General features: G+C 40.0%; 1 protein-coding gene across 3 annotated transcripts; it reads right to left on the bottom strand.

Annotated features, from left to right (window-relative positions):
- Positions 1-99: 99 nt before the first annotated feature.
- LOC137389680 (josephin-2-like) lies at positions 100-23,297 on the bottom strand. Of its 3 annotated transcripts, none has more exons than XM_068075758.1 (4): positions 23,205-23,297; positions 3,286-3,524; positions 2,331-2,456; positions 100-650 (listed from the first exon to the last, which is right to left on the bottom strand). In XM_068075758.1, the coding sequence occupies exons 2-4, from the start codon at positions 3,462-3,464 to the stop codon at positions 356-358; spliced, it is 600 nt and encodes a 199-aa protein (XP_067931859.1). In that variant the 5' UTR covers positions 3,465-3,524; positions 23,205-23,297; the 3' UTR covers positions 100-355. The 3 variants fall into 3 exon arrangements, with proteins under 3 accessions (XP_067931859.1, XP_067931857.1, XP_067931858.1); XM_068075756.1 differs by lacking the exon at positions 23,205-23,297 and adding an exon at positions 4,618-4,861; XM_068075757.1 differs by lacking the exon at positions 23,205-23,297 and having other exon boundaries at positions 3,286-3,530.
- Between the last annotated feature and the right edge of the window lie 5 nt (positions 23,298-23,302).

Raw genomic sequence — 23,302 nt, forward strand, 5'->3', positions numbered from 1 at the left:
TAATTTTCTAATAACCAGTCAATGAGAATTCTGTGTTCTATTTTTGGTGATTTACGTATGCTATCAGGGAGTGTTCATTCGAGTTATTGCCAGTTTACATTCACAAATATCCTAAAAATATATTTGAATGGTATCAAAAATATATTGCATGGTAAACACAAAATATGCAGTCTCCATGGTATGATAAGCCGACCTTGCGTAGGTATCCGTGTTAAATAAATGGCATACAAGACTGTACAAAAGATTTCCGAGATATCAAGCCGTCCTAAAAAGACACAATAAGAGACTTCAAAATATCACAATTACTATGTAGACTCGATTTATCATATGAAAGAAATTGAAGGTCAAGTTGATGTCAGCTGGTGATCGTTGTCTTCCACGAAGATGACTCTTGCACTTCTTTGGAGACAACTAAAAGCAGTTCTCTGTCCTTTTCATTTACCTGGTTCCCTAAGAAATTCAGTAATGAATCAAGTCTTTCAGGAGATCCAAGTTTGGAATCAAGGTTATAATAGACACCTCCGACTTCTCTCACAGATATCCAGTGTTTACGATTAAAATTGAATGGTATAAGACCCCCTAGCTTGTAATCTGAAGGGATGTTTAGTATAAAGCCATTTATATTTTCTAGCCTCAGTTCCTTCACATCCCTGTAATAAAACAAAGTTACGTTTAGCAGTTCGTAAAATACAGTGGAACCTCGGTTCTTGACCAAAGACTTTGAGATTTGTTCGTCTCGGATCTCAAACATAAATTCGGTTCTCGACCAAATGGGAGCATGCGCATTGAAATTAATTGTTCGGAACGACTCCAGAAACAGTGTGGAAATATTCGTTAACAAACAGAGAAGCGATTTACGCGTCATAAATTCTTTACAAAAAGGGAGGAACCAACTGGGACGACGTCTCTACCGAAGAGAGAGAGAGCCGCTAGAGAGACAACCCCTCCAGTCGAGTTAACCTAAATTGTTTTGGAGGAGGATTCTCCTTCAAAGATGTGAAGTAAATGTGCCATTGCTGTTTATATTTTCTTTATCCTACGATTTTTGATGTAATTGATCTGTTACATTTTTTTGCTGTTTCATTATCAATTTCTGCAATTTTTGGAATTGTATCTTAACTTTAATGCTTTTGATGTTTTAAGAGCAAAGCATACGAAATGTTTACTTTTGTTTTCTTTTTCCCTCATATATAGAAAACCTTTTATTTTAAAATTAAACATGATCTAAATCTACCTGTTTTTATTTATAGTATGCAGTATAAAGTACAGTTTATGGTGTTAAATGTTGAAAAAATGCTTTACAGAAGTTGTTTTCTTGTCTTGTAATGGATTAATATTTACATACATTTATTCTAATGGGAAAAATTGTTTCGGACCTCGAATAACTCGGTTTTCGAACAACTTTCTGCAACAGATTATGTTCGAGAACCGAGGTTTCACTATAGTGTGAAACATGGTGCCAATAAGACGTTCTCAGCATTTGGGCTAACATTAAGCAACAGTAAATACTTTTAACATTGTCAAAGGGTAGGGGGTTTCTGATTACCCGTGCGGAACATGCACAAGTAACACCCTGAGAGAGAGTGTACAAGGCAGTATATAGGTACTATCAATTACAAGTAACACCCTGAGAGAGTGTACAAGGCAGTATATAGGTACTATTAATCACAAGTAACACCCGGAGAGAGTGTACAAGGCAGTATATACATGTAAGTACTATAAATTACAAGTAACACCCTGAGAGTGTGTACAAGGCAGTATACAGGTACTATTAATTACAAGTAACACTCTGAGAGAGTGTACAAGGCAGTATACAGGTACTATTGATTACAAGTAACACTCTGAGAGTGTACAAGACAGTATACAGGTACTATTAATTACAAGTAACACTCTGAGAGAGTGTGCAAGGCAGTATATAGGTACTATCAATTACAAGTAACACTCTGAGAGAGTGTGCAAGGCAGTATACAGGTACTATTAATCACAAGTAACACCCGGAGAGTGTGTACAAGGCAGTATATAGGTAATATCAATTACAAGTAACACCCTGAGAGTGTGTACAAGGCAGTATACAGGTACTATTAATCACAAGTAACACCCAGAGAGAGTGTACAAGGCAGTATATAGGTACTATCAATTACAAGTAACACCCTGAGAGTGTGTACAAGGCACTATACAGGTACTATCAATTACAAGTAACACCCTGAGAGAGAGTGTAAAAAGCAGTATATAGGTACTATCAATTACAAGTAACACCCTGAGAGAGAGAGAGAGTGTACAAGGCAGTATATATGTAGGTACTATCAATTGCAAGTCAAATTATCGCTTACTTTCTTTTGTCAAACCAGATGAGATCTAGGCCCTGTGATTGAAGAGCAGCCATGATGACATTAATATCATAATTTCCTGTTCCTAAGATGCTTCGATGTGGGTTTAAGAAGGTGTTAGGAGAGAGCCTAAAGACAGAGGAACGTAAGTGCTAAAAATTGCATCATAAAGGTGTCATAATTGAGTTTGAAATATGAAATCAACATACAAATTATAATCGTTACTATAATAAGAGCCGTGTCTGCCCATCCATCTGTCCATCAATTAAAAAGAAAAGATTGCCTCACACGAGAAACACACCCAGAGCGCCGAATTCAAAGGCAAGCACGCTAGCGCTATACCGCACATTATTATCCATATACCAATTACTCATCACGATCTCTCACAGTGTACGGGACTGACAGGCGTACTAGTCTATGCGATATGGAATGTAGGTCGAAGGCAGTATGATCTCCTGACATCTAGACTGACTATCTTAGTAGTGTAATGGAACCATTATTTAGATTTTATCATAGCTTTAGAATAAGCAGAGCAACAGGTTCGGGTGTTGTGCGCATTCTGAGTTACCGTGTGATGTTTCATTAGACTTTCGTATGTTGTGCATTAACGCATACACTTTGTTAAAAAAGATGAGGAACTTTACCACAGAAGTCATAGCGGCGCAGTCCTGCCTCGCTTACCTTCACGCTTTCGCAATAGGAATGACTGAATTGTGGAAAATTCTTAAAATAGAATAGCTCGGGCAAAATTTTCTTACACATCATTTACATGTACAATTGTCGCTTCGCTTCCATCTTTCATTTTGTGGATGATGCAAACTTGCGAATTAATCGTGTCATAGAAACATAGAAAGTGATGATGAGATATGAATCGCAATGATGGTTTCAGCCACACAAGGAACATGTCATAACAGTTTGAGCAACTTAATATACTAAAGATGTTTAGTGATCAACTTACGCATCAGAGAGTTTATCAAAGTCTTTTTTCTCAAACACCTTCGCTTGAAGCAGATTGTTGATTGAGTGTATAGCGCAAAGCTCTTTGACTTGCTTCTCATGATAAACGCCAGAAGAGCCATCCATATCCACTTTACTACTCTTCTGGCCTCGAAAGCAAGAGATAGTCCGAGACCCCATTATTTGTTATTGAATTAGGATTAGACCTCGGCGTCATAGCCCAGCAAAAGGGTAGAATAGCTGTAACAGTAGGCAACTGGTGTCTTTGAAACATGTATTATCAATTGAATTAGATGGCTTAGCTCAAGAAAAATTTAACAGTAGAGGTTGCTTAAAAGTTGACTTGCAACAAAATTCACATTACAGTTATTTGGTATTAAAAGATTCACCATGTCTCACTCTACTGTGTTGTAGGTGCAAAATATGTGGGAATGTGATTACAAGCTCTTAGAAGTTCAAAAACGAAAAGCTGCCATAGATTGGAATCAGTTTATTTCTCTGACGTAGTCATTACATTTGGTTATCGTTTTGTCACATGATATTCTCACGTGAATTGAAAGGCCAATAAAAGGCGCAATATAAAACTTCTCATAGCACTAGTTTATGACAAACATTTTGGGTTTAGACCCCGTATCAAATATAGATGCTCGCTACTTTACAGTTTTGTTTCGGTTTAGTCTAATCGTCTAGTCGTAAGCTGATCATGAGACCCATATTTCGCAAATAATTTCTGCAGCACTTTTCGATTACCACAGGTGACCAACAGGCTCGTCATGTTTATTAGACAATGATATGTACTCCTTTGAGCTAAGGTTAAAATATTACACAAATTCTTACGGTAGGTTATAAGATATCAGTGCTGAAAGTGACAGCATTACGACGATAAAATAGACACGTAAGAACAATAGACACGATTTTATTGAATGCGTGAAGTACATTTGTCGAAATATTTCGACGAATGAGGTTGGGTGAAAGTGTAAACAGAAACCATCTTGTACAACTACGTCCCATTTGAGCCGTTTTGAAAAAAGATTCTAATCTACGACAGTCTCGTGATGGCAGCGATTAACTGTTCGTTTTTGAGCTTTTAAGAGCTTGTAATCACATTTCCACATATTTTGCACCTACAACACAGCAGAGTAAGACATGGTGAATCTTTTGATACCAAATAACTGTAATGTGAATTTTGTTGCAAGTCAACATTTAATAGTTCTTATGAAAGTCATTGGACACTAGAGGATTATTAGCACAAGTGCTTCTACGAAGAGCATGACTTGGCATTGACTTGAAAATTGGTGTTACAAATTATGTTACATCTTGGCTTGATGAGTACCTGAACTAACTTGTACACTGTCAACTTGCATCTTGTTAATAAGTCACACCTCGACTTATCATCTCCCTAACCTACAATTTTTTGATAAATTTGAGCAAATACTTGACTCGACATCAACCAAAACATATTTTTAGCATATGATGTTCGAAGTTACTTGAAACGTTACAGTTTTACAAACCAGTACACCTTAAGCAGCTCTCCTTCACACAGTTTGATTCTTGAGTGTTTGCATACAATTAGATGATGTTTTATACTTTCTTTGTTCAGTTTTACAATTGTGGACACTAGCGAGTCTAATGTGAGTGGGGGTTGCAATGAAAAGAGCGAACACTGCTTCGAGAGTTAAGCCAAAAAAGACCTGATCAAACATCTTCAGATTTATACCTTTTAAAAACCTATGATACTATCTAGTAATCATGGTGCAGAAAAAGCAGTTGATACAAAAGAAAAGAGACTGAAAAGAGTAGAAGTATGGAAGCAAGTAATAATGATGAAATGTAAAAATACGACTATAAAAACAACAAAGTAACTTCTTACGTTATTTTAGAACATATAACGCAAAACGTTATATGTTCTAAAATAACTCAAGTAAAACATATAGTCTCTAAAATCAGCAGGCTGACGTTGAGGTCTAACATGTCTGTAGGCTTCCTAACATAGCCAGTAAAACAGGGCTAACAAGGTGGGGAAGTTTTTTTTATGCTGTTTATTTCTTTTACTTGAAGGCTTCCAACAATATTATTTAAATTGTTTTCGTTGGTACATTCTGAGGGAAATTGAAGCTTAGTGTTGACTATTTCTAGTTGATAGGATCTAGGATAATTGCAGGATGCATAATTGTCACTGCTCGGAAGACGTTATTGGAGATGTATGTTCAAATGTGCCGGTATAAGCAGAATGTTTGTGGATAATATAAATTTTTTCAAGAATTGTATTCCTTTGGAGTTCACACAGTAATGAATAATTCATGCATACGAATTTTAGATTCCTGATAACTACTGATTGTTATGTGCTAAAGAATCAGAGGTTGATGGCTAATTATACACCATTCTAAAAAAAATAAGGCCGTGGCCTGCCTGTTAATTTCAGATCAAGTTAGTAGCCAAGCTCTGGATGTTTAAAAATCTTTTGGTTCTGTCATTGTGATATGACTGCGAATCATATCGTTAATCGAAAAACCCACGATAACAAGAATTGTGTTTGCTTCCAGTGTTTTTGTATGAAAGTATTAGCAAAAGCAGATAGCATAATGGAGAAATGCCTAAACCACCAGGGAGATATGTAATATTGCAATGAACAAGATGCCTGGTACAACAGATGACTATCAAGAAAAATAGTCATCATATACCCAACTACAAGCAAATTGAAAACTTCCCGTGGAAGTAACCCATGAGGAAAGAGACGTCAATTGGCCAGCCAAAAAACCACCAAAAGAAATTAAACCTCTACCAGACACTACTAAAATAAGTGGAGTTAGCATTTTCAATCAATAAACTCCCATGATGTACTTATAATAAGTCCACATATATACTAACCCTCTGCAACATAAAGAACAGAACCTGGGTGTCTAAACACCTTCTCACAGGCTAACAGAGACATCTATAAAAAACAGCTCTGATGACCCAGCCTTTTTTCCCCTCTGCCTGCTGAGCTTTCTTCCCTTCCAACTGTTGAGGCTCCTATCTCAACTGCTGAGCCTCCCTTCCTACGGACTGACATGGTCCTGATATGGATCGAGTAAGGGTGTAACTTTTATTAGCTATTTTACTCTTTTTGTCATTAATATTATTGTTTTAGAATTTCGTTAGTTATGTATTATAATTGTTGGAGTTATAGAATAAAGAAGTACATGTATTTGTTACTGGTAAATATCAGTATTGCTTACAATAGCTTAGCACCTTTCACTAGTGCCTGAACCAGTAATAATCAATTCAGTTTCCACAAGCTATGCAAAAGTGCACACACTGAACATAATCAACGTAGGATAAGATTACATGGCAAATTCAACACTGGTGTTGTGTGTGGATTTGGAATAACTATGTATAAAATATTTTCTCCCGAAACACTGTTATAGCTTCTTTTACTGCTTTTAATTACTGAGACAATGCTATAACAACACTATATCAAACTCAGCGTAGCTGTTTCAATCAATCAAGATTATTGATAAATGCAATCAATGTAATAATTCCAAATACCTGTTGTAGCGTTCTTGAGTTGATCTCGATCCCAGTGCGTCCACCAGGTTGGAAATCCGGACTCCAAAAGAATACCTTTTTGTCCTCCAGATCTCCCACCTCAGGTTGGTTAGTGACGCTCTGCCTGCGTGTACCAATCCTATTGGATCTTTCTTGAAACCTGGAAGTTCTAGCCTGAGACGAAACAGTAGATAAGATGATCAATAACACTGATGAAGTCGTTTGTAGAATATTGAGATTCTAGGCTGCCCTCCGCTTTCTAACTTTAGCTAGATTACACAGTTAAGATTGACGTTGTTGCTGACATAAATCACTGTTCGTGTCTGACTGCAATTGATACCTTTAAGGCACCATTGAGTACCAATATATCACTTATTCTGACGGTTCCTCTTCCTACGAATAGTGTGAGTCAGTATCAGCAACTACCCATTGTTCAATACATATATAGAATCCGTCTTACATTCAATTCCAGCTATAACAGTTCACCCGGAGTTAAGATTGTCAGTCCCTGACATTTAACTTAAACCAAGCCGGATATCATGTATTAGTACAACCGAATGTGTTCGAGGAAATCGTCGTAGGCCACCGTAGGGGAGGAGTTTTGCGATATCATTTGCTAATACCTGTCCGTATAATACCGTAATATTATTTCAACATGTCTAACGTATTCTTCTTCGTTGTACTTCTTGCTAGTGTAGTCGCGGTTCATGAGTATGTAAGTACTTAATTTTCCAAATCCATATACCGATGATATACATATATAAATAGTCTGCACTAGAAACCCATAAACCAAAAGTAAAATGAAATGGAAAAAGAAATATAACAGATAAATGAGTCATACGGGTTACTCTATAAAAGTATAAAACGTCTTATTCGAGTTTTAGCTCGTAAGACTTCTTATCCATTGAAATACATTATAAAGTTATGAATATGTTAAGAACTCGTGGTTGGAGCCCCATTAAGTAATTCTAATTCTATGGTTTACAATGAATATAGTCGAGATATAACAATTAGGAAACATTGCGTTAGTACAACACGTGCTAATCTCAGAAATAGGCATATATATATGTACCAGTGTACATCAGCCTATATATATATTTTTTTTTCTCATTAGTATGGTTTGGAACTTGTATTATTTTTTTTTTTTTTTTATATATATGCATGTAATCTGGTGATAAAATGGAGTTTAATAGTTAATAAGCTCAGCTAGAACGTGAGGTTAAATCATAATAAAAAACAAAAAGTTCTCAACTGCACCATAGAATCAGAATATTATGGGCTCGGACTAGAAAATAAGATTGGAGAAAGAATTTCCACGTTTTGAACTTCTCCAATCTAATTAGTCTGCCGTTTTTCTATCGTGAAATTTCATTAAAATTCATATATACTACTAAAAATTTACTAACACGATTCCAAACAGGGTTGCCCCCACAACTGCAAATGTTTCCACGAGGTGTGGGACTGTCGAACGTCGCCACCCACCACCTCAACTTCTCCACCTACCTCTATTTCGAATACTCACCATACCACTGCGGCATCCGACTATCACTCCACTACAACCGACCTACCTGTCTCCATTGGTGAGCCAAACCTGACCACCACTTCCATTTCTCCCATTAATGTTACGGGTGCTGTGGAAACACTGCAATACTTTACCAAAGAAAGAGTAAATATTGGTATGTCATAAATATTATGAAAGAAGTATCTTCTTTCAGTCTCGTACTATTCTCAAACACTTTTTATTTGTAGATTGGAATATACTAGGCCCCGTCATTGCGGTGGCTGGGATTTTGTTGGCTGTCGTATGTTGGTGCTGTTTTAGAAAATACTCCAATAGACGGCAATCATCAATAACTCTGAATCTGCACAGACAAAGCCCTGAAGAGGCTTGATTTGAATTTCTGGCTTATTAAGTGCCTTTTGTGTTTGATATATATATATTTGAATAAATAATCTATGGTTTGGGTACCCTTCTGTGATACTTGATTTCCTCAAGTGTTGATAGCAATAATTTTATTTTAGACCCGATCATTCTGGACATCCTCCTTATATGTGGGATGCTATTAAGTATTCCCGTGATATTCCTACTGATAACCTGCTACCACCGCGCAAGAGAGCAGTAGTATTGCAAAGCTTCAAATGCTATGCTGTGCCAAAATGCTTAATTGCCTGAATATATCTGTTTTTTAAACAAAATAGTTGCATGTTGCTTAACTATGATAATACTACTAGTGAACTCAAAGTATAATGCAAGATATATCCTATGAGCACATCGTAAACTAATTATGATCATGCCCCTGTAAAAAATGAATTTACTCCGTAAATTGCATAATAAGATTAAATAAAACAACTACTTAAACCCAATCTTGACTTTATTATGTACGTATATGTTTACATATATATAGGTATATCTTGACAGCTAAATATGATACATTGATCCTGATTCTTCTGATTAGCGAGGTGAGAGTCTATGAGCTCGTATACAGAAAATCTGCATCCCGCTTCCGCTTAACTCTCCGCCGTAGAGCGTATCTACCATCTGCATCTTTCCGCGTTCGTTGTTCTGGCTCGGGTGGTGGTTGTTTTCTGTTTATCTGACTGTTGTCATCCACAGGTACTTCAGAATCATTGCCTTGGGAAGATACTGAGTCTCCGGAAACGGTTAAATGTTCCGCACTGTTTCTCTTGTTGCCGTCTGAGACTACTGAAGTGTTACCTGCTGATTTGTCATTTTCAGGTCTTCTAGTGCCATCTGACGGGTAGCTAACCTCTGGTTTCCCACCACTACGAGAAGAATTACCTTCCCTATCACTGGTATCCGACTCAGCGCGGGCGTCATCATTGGTATCTGATTCGTCATCAGGTGAGTACCCTAAATCTATATCTAGCTCATGGCTACTGCCCCTCACTGCAGGCCCATGATACTGTTTTAGTGTATTTAGGTTCACTCTGAATGGTTTCTGGTCCGGTTCGTCAAATAATTGAATGTCCGCATAGTTTTCTGTCATCTTCTTGACGATGTAGATCCCCTGCCATCTCTTTATGAGTTTAGATGTTCGATTTCGGTAACCTCGGCGGTTATAGTAGAGGACCGCATCTCCCACTCGCAATGTCGATGGGGTTGCCTTTTTGTCGTAATACTTCTTCTGATTAATTTTTCCCTTTTCCATGGCTTGTCTAGCATGTTCCCAAACCGTGGCCATACGCTCATGCAGTTCTGCTGCATATGTACCTGGGCTTACTCGTTCAGGTAACTTTGGTTGTGTCATGTCATACGGCATCCTCATCTCCCTGCAGAACAACAGCATGCTTGGTGATGCGTTGATGACTGTATGACGAGCAGAGTTGTGAGCCATTTGCACGAAGGGCAGATACGTGTCCCAATCTTTGTGATTTTCAGCCACCAAGTGCGACAGCATCTGTCCAATAGTGCGGTTCGTAACTTCTGTGAGGCCATTGGTTTGAGGGCGGTAGGGAGTAGTTTTACGATGATCCACCCGTAGCAGAGAATTAATCTCAGTGACCACCTCGCTGAGGAAGTTTTTTGCTCTGTCACTGAGTAAAACTCTACTGCAACCGAACCTGCAGAAAATTCTTTCGATGTATGACCTGGCCACTGTCATGGCTGCCTGGTCTCTACATGCTTCCAACTCTGTGTACTTGGTAAAGTGATCTGTCCACACCAGAATGTGCTTCATGCCAGAGTCACTCTCCACGAAGGGTCCCTGAAAGTCCACTGACAACACATCGAATGGGCTGTCTGCCATTTGATATTTCATGGGTACTCTTATAGGGGTTTTAGGGTCCTTCTTCCTTTGGCATGACTCACACTGGCTAATGTGTCTTCTTACTTCTTTGTTCATATTGGGGAACCAGTATTTGCTCCTTAGCTTGAGCAAAGTTTTACTCACTCCTGGGTGAATTGACATAAGGGACTCGTGGGCTGCGAAGAGCAAGTCTTTTCTCTGGTTGGCTGGTATGGCCAGCAGACGTTGACCATCTCTTGCCTTGTATAGCACCCCATTCACCAGCTCAAATCCAGAGCTTTTTTCCATAATCACTGTACGCTCTCTTTTAGAAGCGTCTGGTGGAAATTTTTTCTTGCTCAGGTAGAGCATAATAGGAGAAAGGTAGTAGTCTCTGGACTGTGCTAATGACATGCCCTTGTCATTCTCATCTAAATCTTCATCGATCACATTCACCTCATCAGCTCGGGACAGTGCGTCAGCGACTAGATTCTCTTTTCCCGCTTTGTGCTCTATATCGAAAGAGTAATCAGCCAGTTGTACCGCCCATCTTGCCAACCTGGGTGTGAGATCACTCTTCTTTACAATATAGGTGCATGCTACATTGTCTGTTTGAACCTTGAAATGGGTGTTCATAAGAAACGCCCTATAATGCTTCACCGCACATAAGATAGCAAACAGCTCTTGCTCGCAAGCATCCCACTTGCGCTCGGGAGCTTTGAGTGCTCGGGAGTAAAACGACACAGGATGAGATTTGCCATCTTCTCCTACTTGTGAGAGTACTGCACCTACGGCCGTGGCACTCGCATCCGTCGTGAGAACGAAAGGCCTCGAGAAGTCTGGAAAAGATAATATTGGTGCTGAGGTGATTCTTTCTTTGAGCACTTCCATCGTGTGCTGGCACTCCTCGGTCCATACAAATGGTACATCTTTTGTTAGATGTATAAGAGGGGCCGCAATAGAAGAGAATCCTTTTATGTATGTTCTGTAGAAGGAGAATAGGCCTAGTAACCTTTTAACTCCCGTCTTATCCGTCGGTGCTTTGAATTTCGATATCTTTTCAGTGTTATGTGGGGCTACCGCTATTCCCTTAGCAGATATAACATGCCCCAAGTATGTGAGCTCTCTCTGACAAAAAGTACTCTTTGACAACCGGTATTTGAGTCCAGCGAACCGGAGTCTAGAAAATACTGTTCTGAGCAACTCCAAATGTTTGTCAAATGTTCTAGAGGTCATGAGCCAATCATCCAAGTAGACACAGCTACTGCCCTCAGTAATGAGATCTGCCATTATAGCCAGTGCCAACCTTTGGAAGGTACTAGGGGACCCAGATGCCCCCTGAGGCATCACATTCCAACGGTAGGTACCGAATGGTGTTATAAAGGAAGATTTTTCTTTCGAATCCTCATGAAGGGACACCTGATGGAATCCCGAACACAGGTCGATGCTACTGAAATATCTTTTACCATGCATGATCTCCATAGCATTGTCTATGTTCGTAAGGGCCATTGAATGCTTAACTGTAACTGCGTTCAATTTTCTGTAATCCACACAAAATCTCCACGTACCATCCTTCTTTTTCACCAAAACTATCGGTGAACTCCACGCTCCTGTGCTCATCGATATTAGTCCTTGTTCCATCATCTTGTCAATCTGATCTTTTACTTCGGCACGGAGGTGTACAGGTATATTGTATGGTCTACTACGTACCGGCGTAGCTCCCGGAACAGTTTCTATTACGTGTTCCACTATGGAAGTCCGACCAAGCTCTGTAATCCCTTCCGCTATCGTGTCCTGGAATTCGTTGATCAGGCCTCTCAGTTGTCGTATTTGGTTCTGGTTTAAATCCGTGTTCTCCATTTTCAACGAATCTCCTGGTCTACTATCAGATTGTACCACCGGTTTATCCCTAAGTAGATGTAGGTCCTCTTCAAGACTTTCTACACTTCCTACTATCGCGTTGACTGGCATGATCTGAAATGAGGAGCTTGTGTTCAGTATGGGGAAACGGATCATCCCTGTATTTACTCGATCTACTGATCTTCCAATCAACAGACTCCTTGAAGTCGCTAACTGATTGCCTTCAAAAAGGCACAGTCGACCTTCCTTGAAGTCGTGCTCGACGCGAATGTCTATCAAAGTCTGGGAGAAAGGAGGTAGTCGCATATGGTCTACCATCCTTACAGCATGTTTATTTCCCTTGTGTATGCAAATTTTGGCATCTCGTTGGATTACTGCTCTATCTCCCATCGGTACATCCGTGTTTCCAATTTTCAGCAAACATTTGTCAAAGTTATATGCAACCTCACCTAACTTGGCCAAGAAATCTGTGCCTAAAATCACTTCATGGGAAATCTGATCCGCTATATGGAGGCAATGAGTATAAACCTCTCCTCCTAATGTGATTTTAGCTGCTGTCCTGCCTATAATTTTCAGAGTGTCATTGGTCACTCCTGTAGCAGATATCTTGTGTTGGTGAATAGGTAATTTCAGTCGGGCGGCGATATCAGCTCTAATCAAGGTGATAGTGGCTCCTGCATCAGCTAAAGCCAAACAAGGTTTTCCCGAAATTAGAACTCGTACCACTGCATGTCGACATTTTTTCCCTTTCGATGTGATTCCATTCACTCTATCCTGGCTAGTTGGTGGGTTGCTTGATTGTCAATGTTGGGTTGCATATTGCTCTTGCGGGAAGTAAGTGGGGAATGGCAAGTTGGTGTCATTGACATTAGACACTATACCTATTCCCTGGGGCGTACAATGGAGGCGCATAAAGGGCCCCTGCGAAGGCGCTTCAGATGGTGCTGAGGGCTCCATATGCATTCTCCTGCAATCGCACTGAGTTGTGGCGTCTCCTCTGGTTGCGAGGATCTCATCATTTCCGTCTTTAAACATAGGGGTGTTTTCCGCAATGGCTTCGATATCTTCATCTGTGACTCCACCTTCAACATTTGCTACTAGGGCGCTCCGGTAGCGTTGAATTCGATCTGCGAGGCATTTCGTGTATAACTTATATGCCACTGCAAATGAGGCAAGTAATGTCACCCCCAAGTTGCACAGAAATGACCACATCTCAAATCCATTAGCAACATGTCCTCCCGTTAGAAACCGGAAATAAGCGTTCCCAAGCACGCCCTCATTGGACTCCCTTATATTGTCTTCCAACGTCCGGTGTCTGGTAGCCGATACACCCATGGCATTCAGTACTTGCTTCTGACGACTTAGCGTGGCCAGTAGATTGTTGAGACTGCTATGGTCGCTAAATTGCTGCCAGTTTAGTCTGTGAGCTCGACTGTAAATGGTCTCGTGAATCTTTGGTGGGTTAGCTCCCAAATGGATATTCGGAATAGATATATTGTGTAGTAATCCGGCTTTAGTGAGTGTTCCATCTCGATGGTAAGTGTAGACGGTTCCATTTAGTTTAATAAGCGACTCGTCCCTTAAACGGCAGTCGACCTGAATGGAATCCGTATGAACCACATTAGTTGTTGAGTCTACGAACCCAACATAGGTATCACCACCGAAAGTAATGTTGATGGGCAAATACTCTGTGCAGTTGTTCTCCTCCATGCCCAGGAACTTGTAAGAGTCTGGATTAAGTTCAGTGCAGGGGAACACTTGCACAAAGTCGGGTCCTTGTCTGGCTATAATGTCGGAATTATTCAACAGGAAGCGGGCACTAGTAGTGGGATGTTGAGTTAGGAGCAGGGCTATTATTTTCAAGGTCTCTGCAATATTGTTGCAGGTATACGCATAATTACTCCAAAATTGAGTTTTTTCTGTTTGTGCCATCTGGTAGGCTAATGGTTGTATCATTGCGTTCAGCATTGCGGTATCCTCTCCCACAGCTGTATTTTCCTTCTTTGTGTAATTGGCCAAGTCGACCATGGTGACATTATTGAGTAGGCGAACTACCAACCCTTGGTCCGTAACTGTCACGGGCCGATCGGAACAATCCTTCATGGTGTTTAAGCCATGTTTGTGGAATGTTAGCGCTAGGTTAAGGTCGGTGCTTACAAAATGACCATCAAAATATGTACCATTCACCTTGTAATCTTCCGTAAATTCGCACGTAGTATTAGCATTCTCATTCCAAATTAACACCGTGCCATCCGCTAGCAAACAACTCTTATCTTCATACTTGCAGCTCGACACATCTCCAGCTGTCGATTCAAAAACGTCTTGGCCATGTCTCTTGTAAACACTGGCTTCAATGACCGAACACTGTTCAGCCGTGAAGTCATGTTTTTTGCAGCAGTACTTGTACTCTGCATTGATGGTGTTTTTTGTAATGTAGACACCATTACCACCTTCCAGAGGTCCCGCTGAGCATCGTCTCGTGTTTACCATCGAGACACATTCTTCCCTTGTAACGGTTGTGCTCTTACTTGACGGAGTTTTCTGTTTGATATCCGATAACCAACTTATTTCGGTTGTTATTGTCTGCGTAAATTTACTGCACTGGTAGGCGATGCTGGACCATTGCACTAGGTTTTTTTGATATACCATAAGTTGCATGGCCTGTGGTTTCATGGTAGAGTTGTCAACAGACTGTTTATCACACACGTAGTTGGTATTTATCCCGTAGATGTGCGGCTTATCCGCAGGTGAAGATCCGCAAATCAGTGGTCCTGTGGGGTGTACTGCGGAAGAAGGGGTAGTAAGGACGGCTAGAACAGTGCACACCAGCATTGGTGCATATGCCATCGTTTTTGTGCCCTTTACCTTGGTACCTTTTCGATGGGTTCCTGGTTTTTCTCCCTCATCTTTCGGTTGAGTGAGCAAAGCATGTGCAAACTGTTCGTCATCCAATTTTTCAAAGTTCCTTTCGGCATTCCCCACCTGATTCACTTTATTGCCGGATCTATCACCGTAGTTGCCGTTGCGTCTGTTGCTGTAACAATTTTCTGTCCAATGGTTTTTCTTTCTGCAAATTTTACAAAACTTCATTGGCGGGATATTTCTTGTCGAGCTGTTGGGTGTCATGTCGTGGTTAAATTGCTTCTTCCCTTGTCCATAATTATCTCCTTGAGATGTCTGAACGCGACTTGGACGAAAGGGTTGTCTGTCTTTATTAATAGTTGGGTTTTGCGCTGTCTGGCCTTTAGAAGTTTGAGATTTCACAAGTTCGGTCAAGGCCTTGACCTGCTTGGCTAACCCCTCTACCCTTGACCCTTCTGGTCTTTCCTTCGGTTTTTGAGATCGAATTTCATTCACGTTGTGGGAGTTAGCTGCCACCAGTCTCTGTCCTTTTCCAACAGCGTCGTTATATTCTGTAGTCTTGGCTATTTCTAATGCTCGAGCCAACGTGCAATCCCCTGCAGCTATTATCTTATCTTGGTATTTTTCCTTCAGACCATTTATGAAGGCATCCCTGATGAATTGCTCCTTGTAGTATTCGGGGATTCCCGAATACGCGGCCTTGCTTGAGGTCACCAGTTCATCATAAAAATGCCCTACAGACTTCTTCCCTTGGGTCAAAGTGAACATGGCTCTTCCTTTCATTGTCTTATGTCGTAGAAAGGTTTTGTCCAATTCGCCTTTGAGGGCTAGGTAGCTTCTAACACAAGGGTTACCACCTTTTACCAGACTTATGTAGGCCTGATACGCCGATCCCTTAAGGGACTTCGGCAGGCATTGCGCAAGTTGCTCGTCGCTTTGACCGAAGGGGAGCATGTCTACTTCCCACCTCTCCGTAAATCCTTGCCAGCTTTCCTGTGGCTCATCAGCAAAGTTGATCATGGTTTCGAAGTTCGGAAGAACTACGGGAGCGGCAGCAGACCTCAGGGCCGTGCCTGATATAGGCGAGGCCGGATATACGGGCTCTTGGAGGCGGGCAACATTACCCGCTTGGGCCTGCATTTGATACCCCGGCGGGGGGGCAAATCCTCCCGGTGGGGGAACGACTCCTCCCGGCGGAATTTCATAGCCTGTCTGCAGCATTGGCTTTGGAACCTGTACCATCGGTTGCCCTGAAAATGGTTGTTGTGGAGACGGTATAACGGGTTGTGGTTGTAGATTGGTACGCTCGGCTGGTTGGCCACTAGCGAAGGGCTGTTGACCAAATGCTTGTGGTGGGCCAGTCACAGTTCGGGGTGTGCTAACTGCTGACGGCTTCCCAATTATGATTGGTTGTTGCAGAGGGGCCTGATTTGGTTGAGATGTGTTTGCATGCAATAACATCATCTGCAAATCAGTCGGTATTGATCTCCACACGGCTTCCGCTTGTCGTTCTCTACTCATGGCAGGTAATGTCCGCTGTGACTGAACCATTGGGGCAGCAAAGCGCATCATGCCCGGTTGAGTCGCTGTTTGGGGGGGCTGCAGTGACCTGAATGGTGGCTGATATGCGGTGGTAGGTTGAGGATTAGGTATTGGTGGGTAACCTATTGGTTGCTGCTCCCGTGTATCAATACCTAATCGCCTATCCGTGTTGGCCTGGTAATAACTCAGCGGTAGGTGGTTACCTAGCGAGAGTGGTTGCTTGAGGCTGGGTGGGTCCTCTAGACTCACTGACGTATCAGCGGCTGAACTCGCGAAAGATGTTCCGCCACTTGTGTTATTATCATCAGTTAAGGGTACCGTATTGATATCAGGGTATAGCCCTGCTTCAGCAGCTTGGGGCTGCCCATTGGAAGCAGTGCCTACCGATTGAGTCAAAGGTGTCATCTCCTCAGTGGAGACTGGTTGGTAGGGTCTATTGCTTCTCGTCCTGCCTCCAACCATGCCACGCAGCCAGGATCCTGCTTGTTCCATGCTTTAACGCAAATATTTCCCTTTGTATTTGTCACTCTGTGTTGTAACAACAACAGTTTCTCCTGCGCTATGTATAAATTACTGTGCTTCAGAATTAATGCAGCTTACAGAGAATACTTAGATTGGCTATTGTTGCTATGGTTATGATTACACAAGTTTGACAATAACTCGGTTCAATCAACAATGAATTAAATGAACACTCAGTAAGGTATAATTGATTAAAGTATAAGCGTCTGTAATTCTTTTTAAAATTCAATTGGGTTAATTATCTGCTAATTAATTTCCAAAATTAATTAAACAAAAGGTTTTCCCTGTCGCTTATATTGCAGAATTGTCACTATTGTAGTGTATTTTCAATTGCTTGAAAGCTATGTAAGCTTACAATCAGTTTTCCTAAGGTAGCTACTCTACTAGTTATATGCAGGTGCTTGAAAACTGTAAAAATGAATCAAGATATTTTAGTTTCCCTATCTTTGGCTGCCTTACACTATTCTTACCCTGTTCTTCGGTAAATTTGTAAGCACCTGAAAACTAAGACGGTTAGTATATCAGTTTCCCTATTGTTAGCTGCACTACACTAATTCTTTACCCTATGCTTTGGTAAATCTGTAGGCGCTTGAAAACTGATTTATCTGCTTGCTCTGACAGAGGGGTGATTTCAATTTGTTTCTTGTGAAATTCAAGTTCCCTAAGCAGTTACGCTAATTTGTTATGGATAGTGCACTTATCCGTTTAACAGTAGCAGATTGGAATGTGTCTCAAATATGTGTGCGACGGCTAAAACTATTAATCACTTATGCAGTTACTTAAGCTCACCCGTCGTAAAAACACACTGTCCACAGTGGATTAACAACTGCAGATATACACAATACAAAATTGCAAGCAAAAACTAAGAGGGGGCGATCCACCAGGACGTCCAATTGCTTGGCAGCGGGGCCGGAAAAACCTAGCCTCCACCACAATGTTATAGCTTCTTTTACTGCTTTTAATTACTGAGACAATGCTATAACAACACTATATCAAACTCAGCGTAGCTGTTTCAATCAATCAAGATTATTGATAAATGCAATCAATGTAATAATTCCAAATACCTGTTGTAGCGTTCTTGAGTTGATCTCGATCCCAGTGCGTCCACCAGGTTGGAAATCCGGACTCCAAAAGAATACCTTTTTGTCCTCCAGATCTCCCACCTCAGGTTGGTTAGTGACGCTCTGCCTGCGTGTACCAATCCTATTGGATCTTTCTTGAAACCTGGAAGTTCTAGCCTGAGACGAAACAGTAGATAAGATGATCAATAACACTGATGAAGTCGTTTGTAGAATATTGAGATTCTAGGCTGCCCTCCGCTTTCTAACTTTAGCTAGATTACACAGTTAAGATTGACGTTGTTGCTGACATAAATCACTGTTCGTGTCTGACTGCAATTGATACCTTTAAGGCACCATTGAGTACCAATATATCACTTATTCTGACGGTTCCTCTTCCTACGAATAGTGTGAGTCAGTATCAGCAACTACCCATTGTTCAATACATATATAGAATCCGTCTTACATTCAATTCCAGCTATAACAACACACAACAGTTTATACTGATATATAATTCTCTGAAAATAATTGGTGTATATCAAGCGTTCATTAGACAGAACATGTATTTAATTAATTAATTGAGAAACGCTATTGATAAAAACTCGTTGAGTACTGGAAATGTCTGTACTTGACGAGTGCTCGGAAACTGACTAATTAATAATGGATCTAAAAACCTAACAAAATGGTTAAGAAAAATAGACGACAGTAAACAACATTATGTTACTAAGAAAAATAACCAAATTTTAGACCGATCCAATCGAAAAGACGTAAGTTATGTAACATTTGCTCTGTTAATAAATTCTCCGCTAGCCATAAGAGACTTCGTTAACAAAAATGTTTACATTGTATTTGGGACGTCGACACTAGGATGAAGAATTCTACTGATGAGGCGAATGTTTACAGGACAAATTAGATGGCAACTGAACCTTTGGGCGACAGTCAATAGGGCGACAGAAACTTAGGCGACACTTTCGATTCGAAAGGCGACAACTTCAAACGGAAAGACGACACGGCAGACAAACCGGCGACAACTCCAGACTGAAAGGCGACAAATTGGTTTGCTTGAAGGGCTATGTAATGTAACTGACAAATTACGGTATGAGATTCTGCCGTCGTGTGCAATGCTAGCCTGTCTGGACAAGCTGTTGTTTTTGCGTAGTTGTCCCCCGTCGAGCGGCGAGCAACAACAGCTTGTCACAAGACGTACTGCACCCGATGCATCAGCTGCACTTATAGGGAGTTGTTCTCTTCCGTCTACGCGGCTTGTCGGTTATGTCACGTTATGTTATGTCGGTCGCTCCATTGGTAATCATAACGGATTTCACGCAAAAATTTATGTAGAAAAAAAAACAAGATTACAACGTTTAACCAAAGACCAGTTTTTGTGATAAATTTTAGTAGAACTTAAGAATAAAATAAACTTAGAATAAAATCCATAAGAACAAATAAAACTGACTGATACAAAAATAGAAATAAAACTGACTGAGCGCACAAATAACGACATGTTTAGTCGCTGTTGTTGCCTAAGTTCTCAAGTTCTAATAAAGTTTACTGCAGAGAGGGGTCGCCAGTTAAACGTTCTTATCTTAATTTTTCTACATAAATTTTTGCGTGAAATCCGTTATGATTACCAACGGAGCGACCGGATTAACATCGCAGCCAAGCCGCGTAGACGGAAGAGAACAACTCCTTATAAGTGCAGCTGATGCATCAGGTGCAGTACGTCTTGTGATAAGCTGTCGTTGCTCGCCGCTCGACGGGGGGACAACTACGCAAAAACAACAGCTTGTCAAGACAGGCTAGTGCAATGCTTACGTATATTTTTTGAAACGTAACCTTGACAGTGTTATTGTTTTATTTTTACAGACTTTTTTATAAATCGAAATAGTAACATGTATTTTTAAACGCCATTGGTGGGATTTCTCTGATCATGCTAGTTCAGACATTTAACAAAATATTAAGGCTATTTTTATAAAAATGCATCTAGCTTATTCAATTAAAACACCAAATCCTGTTTTTGTATCAGCATGTTTGTTCAAAACGGTTCGAAAAGTCACGTTCTCGGCTGAATTGTCGACAATCTTGTCTCTAATTGTTGAAACTTTGGAGTTTATTTCACCTCGAAAATAAATAGTTTTATGGTTTCGATCGTCGAAATCCATAGTAGCCTGGGAGAGAAGTTTGGTCTTTGTGCGAGATGAAAAGACAATTCCCTATTATTGTGATTTCTCATTTACTTGTGGAAAGAATGATTTTTATCCTTGTTTCTTTACAATTATGATAATAATCCAATGTCATTATAATGCAGACTCAATAGGCTAAATTACGATTCACACTGATCTATGTTTGCTGAGATTTTATTTGAGTATGAAAAATGAAAGCTTTTTCTGACATAGGTGTCTTAAGATATATCCATATTTTGCTAACTTCTGCAGCTTGTTGCAAGAAAACTAAACAGCATCACAGAAAGCTTATGAAAAAAAATCCATTCCAAAGCATAGAAATCAACCGGTCCTGATGCCATGTTACCATTAGAGTCACTTGAGATATTTGACCGAATCACCCTTGTCACATATCCCGATGGCACACAACTTGTAGTTTGAGACAATGAGGAGTGATCAACACCTCGAAGACCTTTGTGATATATACTCAGCTGCAGGTTAATGCTGCCATGTGCCACATCATATACTATATTTTGCATTTTAACACGCACTATGAATCTTTTTTATACACAACTATTTTAATAAAGGACAGACTTCAGAAAAGATTAGAAGATATTACATAGACGGCCATCGGTTTGAACTTTAATGACAACTTTATTAAAGAGTGGTGTAGGGAATTTCCAGCTATTATTTTTGTTTATGATTGAAAATGCAAGTGCATTCGAGTACATGCGAGTCACTGCGTATAATTATATTCCTGCAGTTCAAATTATCTTTTCATGTAAGTTTTAGAATTAGAAGAAAGTAATATTAAGTTGCCAATTTATAACCGTGAACCTGATCTCGTCATTCTAGATAGGAAAGAGAAGTTCTATCGCTAGATGGGTTTATCTACATAGTATCAATCAGAATAAAGTCATTGTAAAAAAAACATTAATGCTGCAAACTATTGACATACATACTTTTGAAAGTTATATATGATAAAAATGAGCTTTATTATTTGTATAAATATACCAAAAAGCAAATTTATTAAAATGTATCAAGCTAAACACAGATGTATGTATTTATTTTCATACTGCAATTAGAACAAGAATATACATTAGTTAGAGAGTTACTACTGAGGGTCCTAATACATGAGCCAGCAATAGTATAATGATTCATCAACAGCGGTATGCTATTGACTCAAGAATGCATCGCTTCAAAGGGATTAAAAAAGTTGGTACCTCTATGCTGTCATATATTAGGCGGTAAGAAATCTCAGACTCTTGCCACACTGATAGGCATCTTGCCAGTTTTCCCAAGCATTCAAAGGAAAGAAGTGGAAAAAAAGTAGTGACTGTCTAAATGACTTTTGAGCGTGTAGAGTTGACAAACTCTAGAGTTCAATTTGTGGAATTTAGATGAACAGAAAAATAGTTGGGCGATTAAAGACAGATTAATCTCAGCAGTTTCTTTTTAATAATAACCATCTCAATTAAATGAACATTTGGTATATTCATTAATACAATATGAATTCCTATTGTGTGTAAAAGAATAATGTAATCAGATTAATGAGGATATAAGCAGGTGATAGATGCCAAGGAAATAAGGTGGAGCAATGCGTGAAAAATGTACTAATGGAATATTTCCGATCTGGGCATCAATAAAGTTGGCCTCTTGTAAGTGTTCACTACTAATATTCACAACAACAACATTTGAATTAATGCTGTCCTCAGAATTGTCGCCCCAAAGTCCGGAATTGTCGCCCAAAAGTCCGGAATTGTCGCCTGTTAGTCCCCTGTGTCGCCCTTCCGTCTGAAGTTGTCGCCTTTCGAACCGAAAGTGTCGCCTAAGTGTCTGTCGTCCTATTGACTGTCGCCTAACCGTTCATAATTCAAAATAGATACATAGTAACATAGCATAATTGCCATATACCGTACTTTTTGGACTATAAACCGCACACCTATATAAGCCGCATCTGCTTTATTTTCCAAAAAACGATAATAAAACAATACATAGGCCGCACCTTTGTATAGGCCGCAGAACTCAGGACGGTGCTTTTTAACGCGGCTGCAACTTTGCTGTTTAAAACGGAACAGTGCCTAACGGCACTGTTTCGTATTAACCAACGCTTTTTAACTTAGTACCTAACGGAACAGTACCGTTAGGCATTGTTTCGTATTTTCTTTCACCACTAGAAGCGCACTAATCGGAGATTCTGGTTAATGCACCCTAGCGGTGAAAGAAAAAGCCACAGAATAGCCGCACTCTTATATAAGCCGCATGGCTCAAATCATCAGAAAAAAGTAGCGGCTAATAGTCCGAAAAGTATGGTAGGCACATACAGTACATGTTTTTCATGTATTTATGTGCCAAATACATTGGCTGATTCCGCTAGGTAGAAAGCTGGTCTTACTACCTTAGAGCGAGGACACGGTAAACGAATTAGTGATCCAATCATATTGAAATGGAAGTCGTCCTGCTTATGGGCAAACAATTCCCACTTCGTAATTGGGGTCCTTTTCCCAGTGATTATTTAATCTTGTTGTCTTACGAGCCCATGTTAAAGATTCAGTAGCAATAACCAAAGAACAACATCAAGATCAAGACAAGTTGAATTATTATTGAGCACCATATAGATATATCATATAAACGTTAGCTTACCAGGGTTACCGTTAATACAAAATATCGTAAAGGAAAGTCGTTAAAGCAAATAAATCACCGAAACGCAGTATATAGTAAAAGAGTGAATAAATATACGT

This window comes from Watersipora subatra, chromosome 3 (genome assembly GCF_963576615.1).
Source record: "Watersipora subatra chromosome 3, tzWatSuba1.1, whole genome shotgun sequence".
NCBI classification, from domain to species: Eukaryota; Metazoa; Bryozoa; class Gymnolaemata; order Cheilostomatida; family Watersiporidae; genus Watersipora; species Watersipora subatra.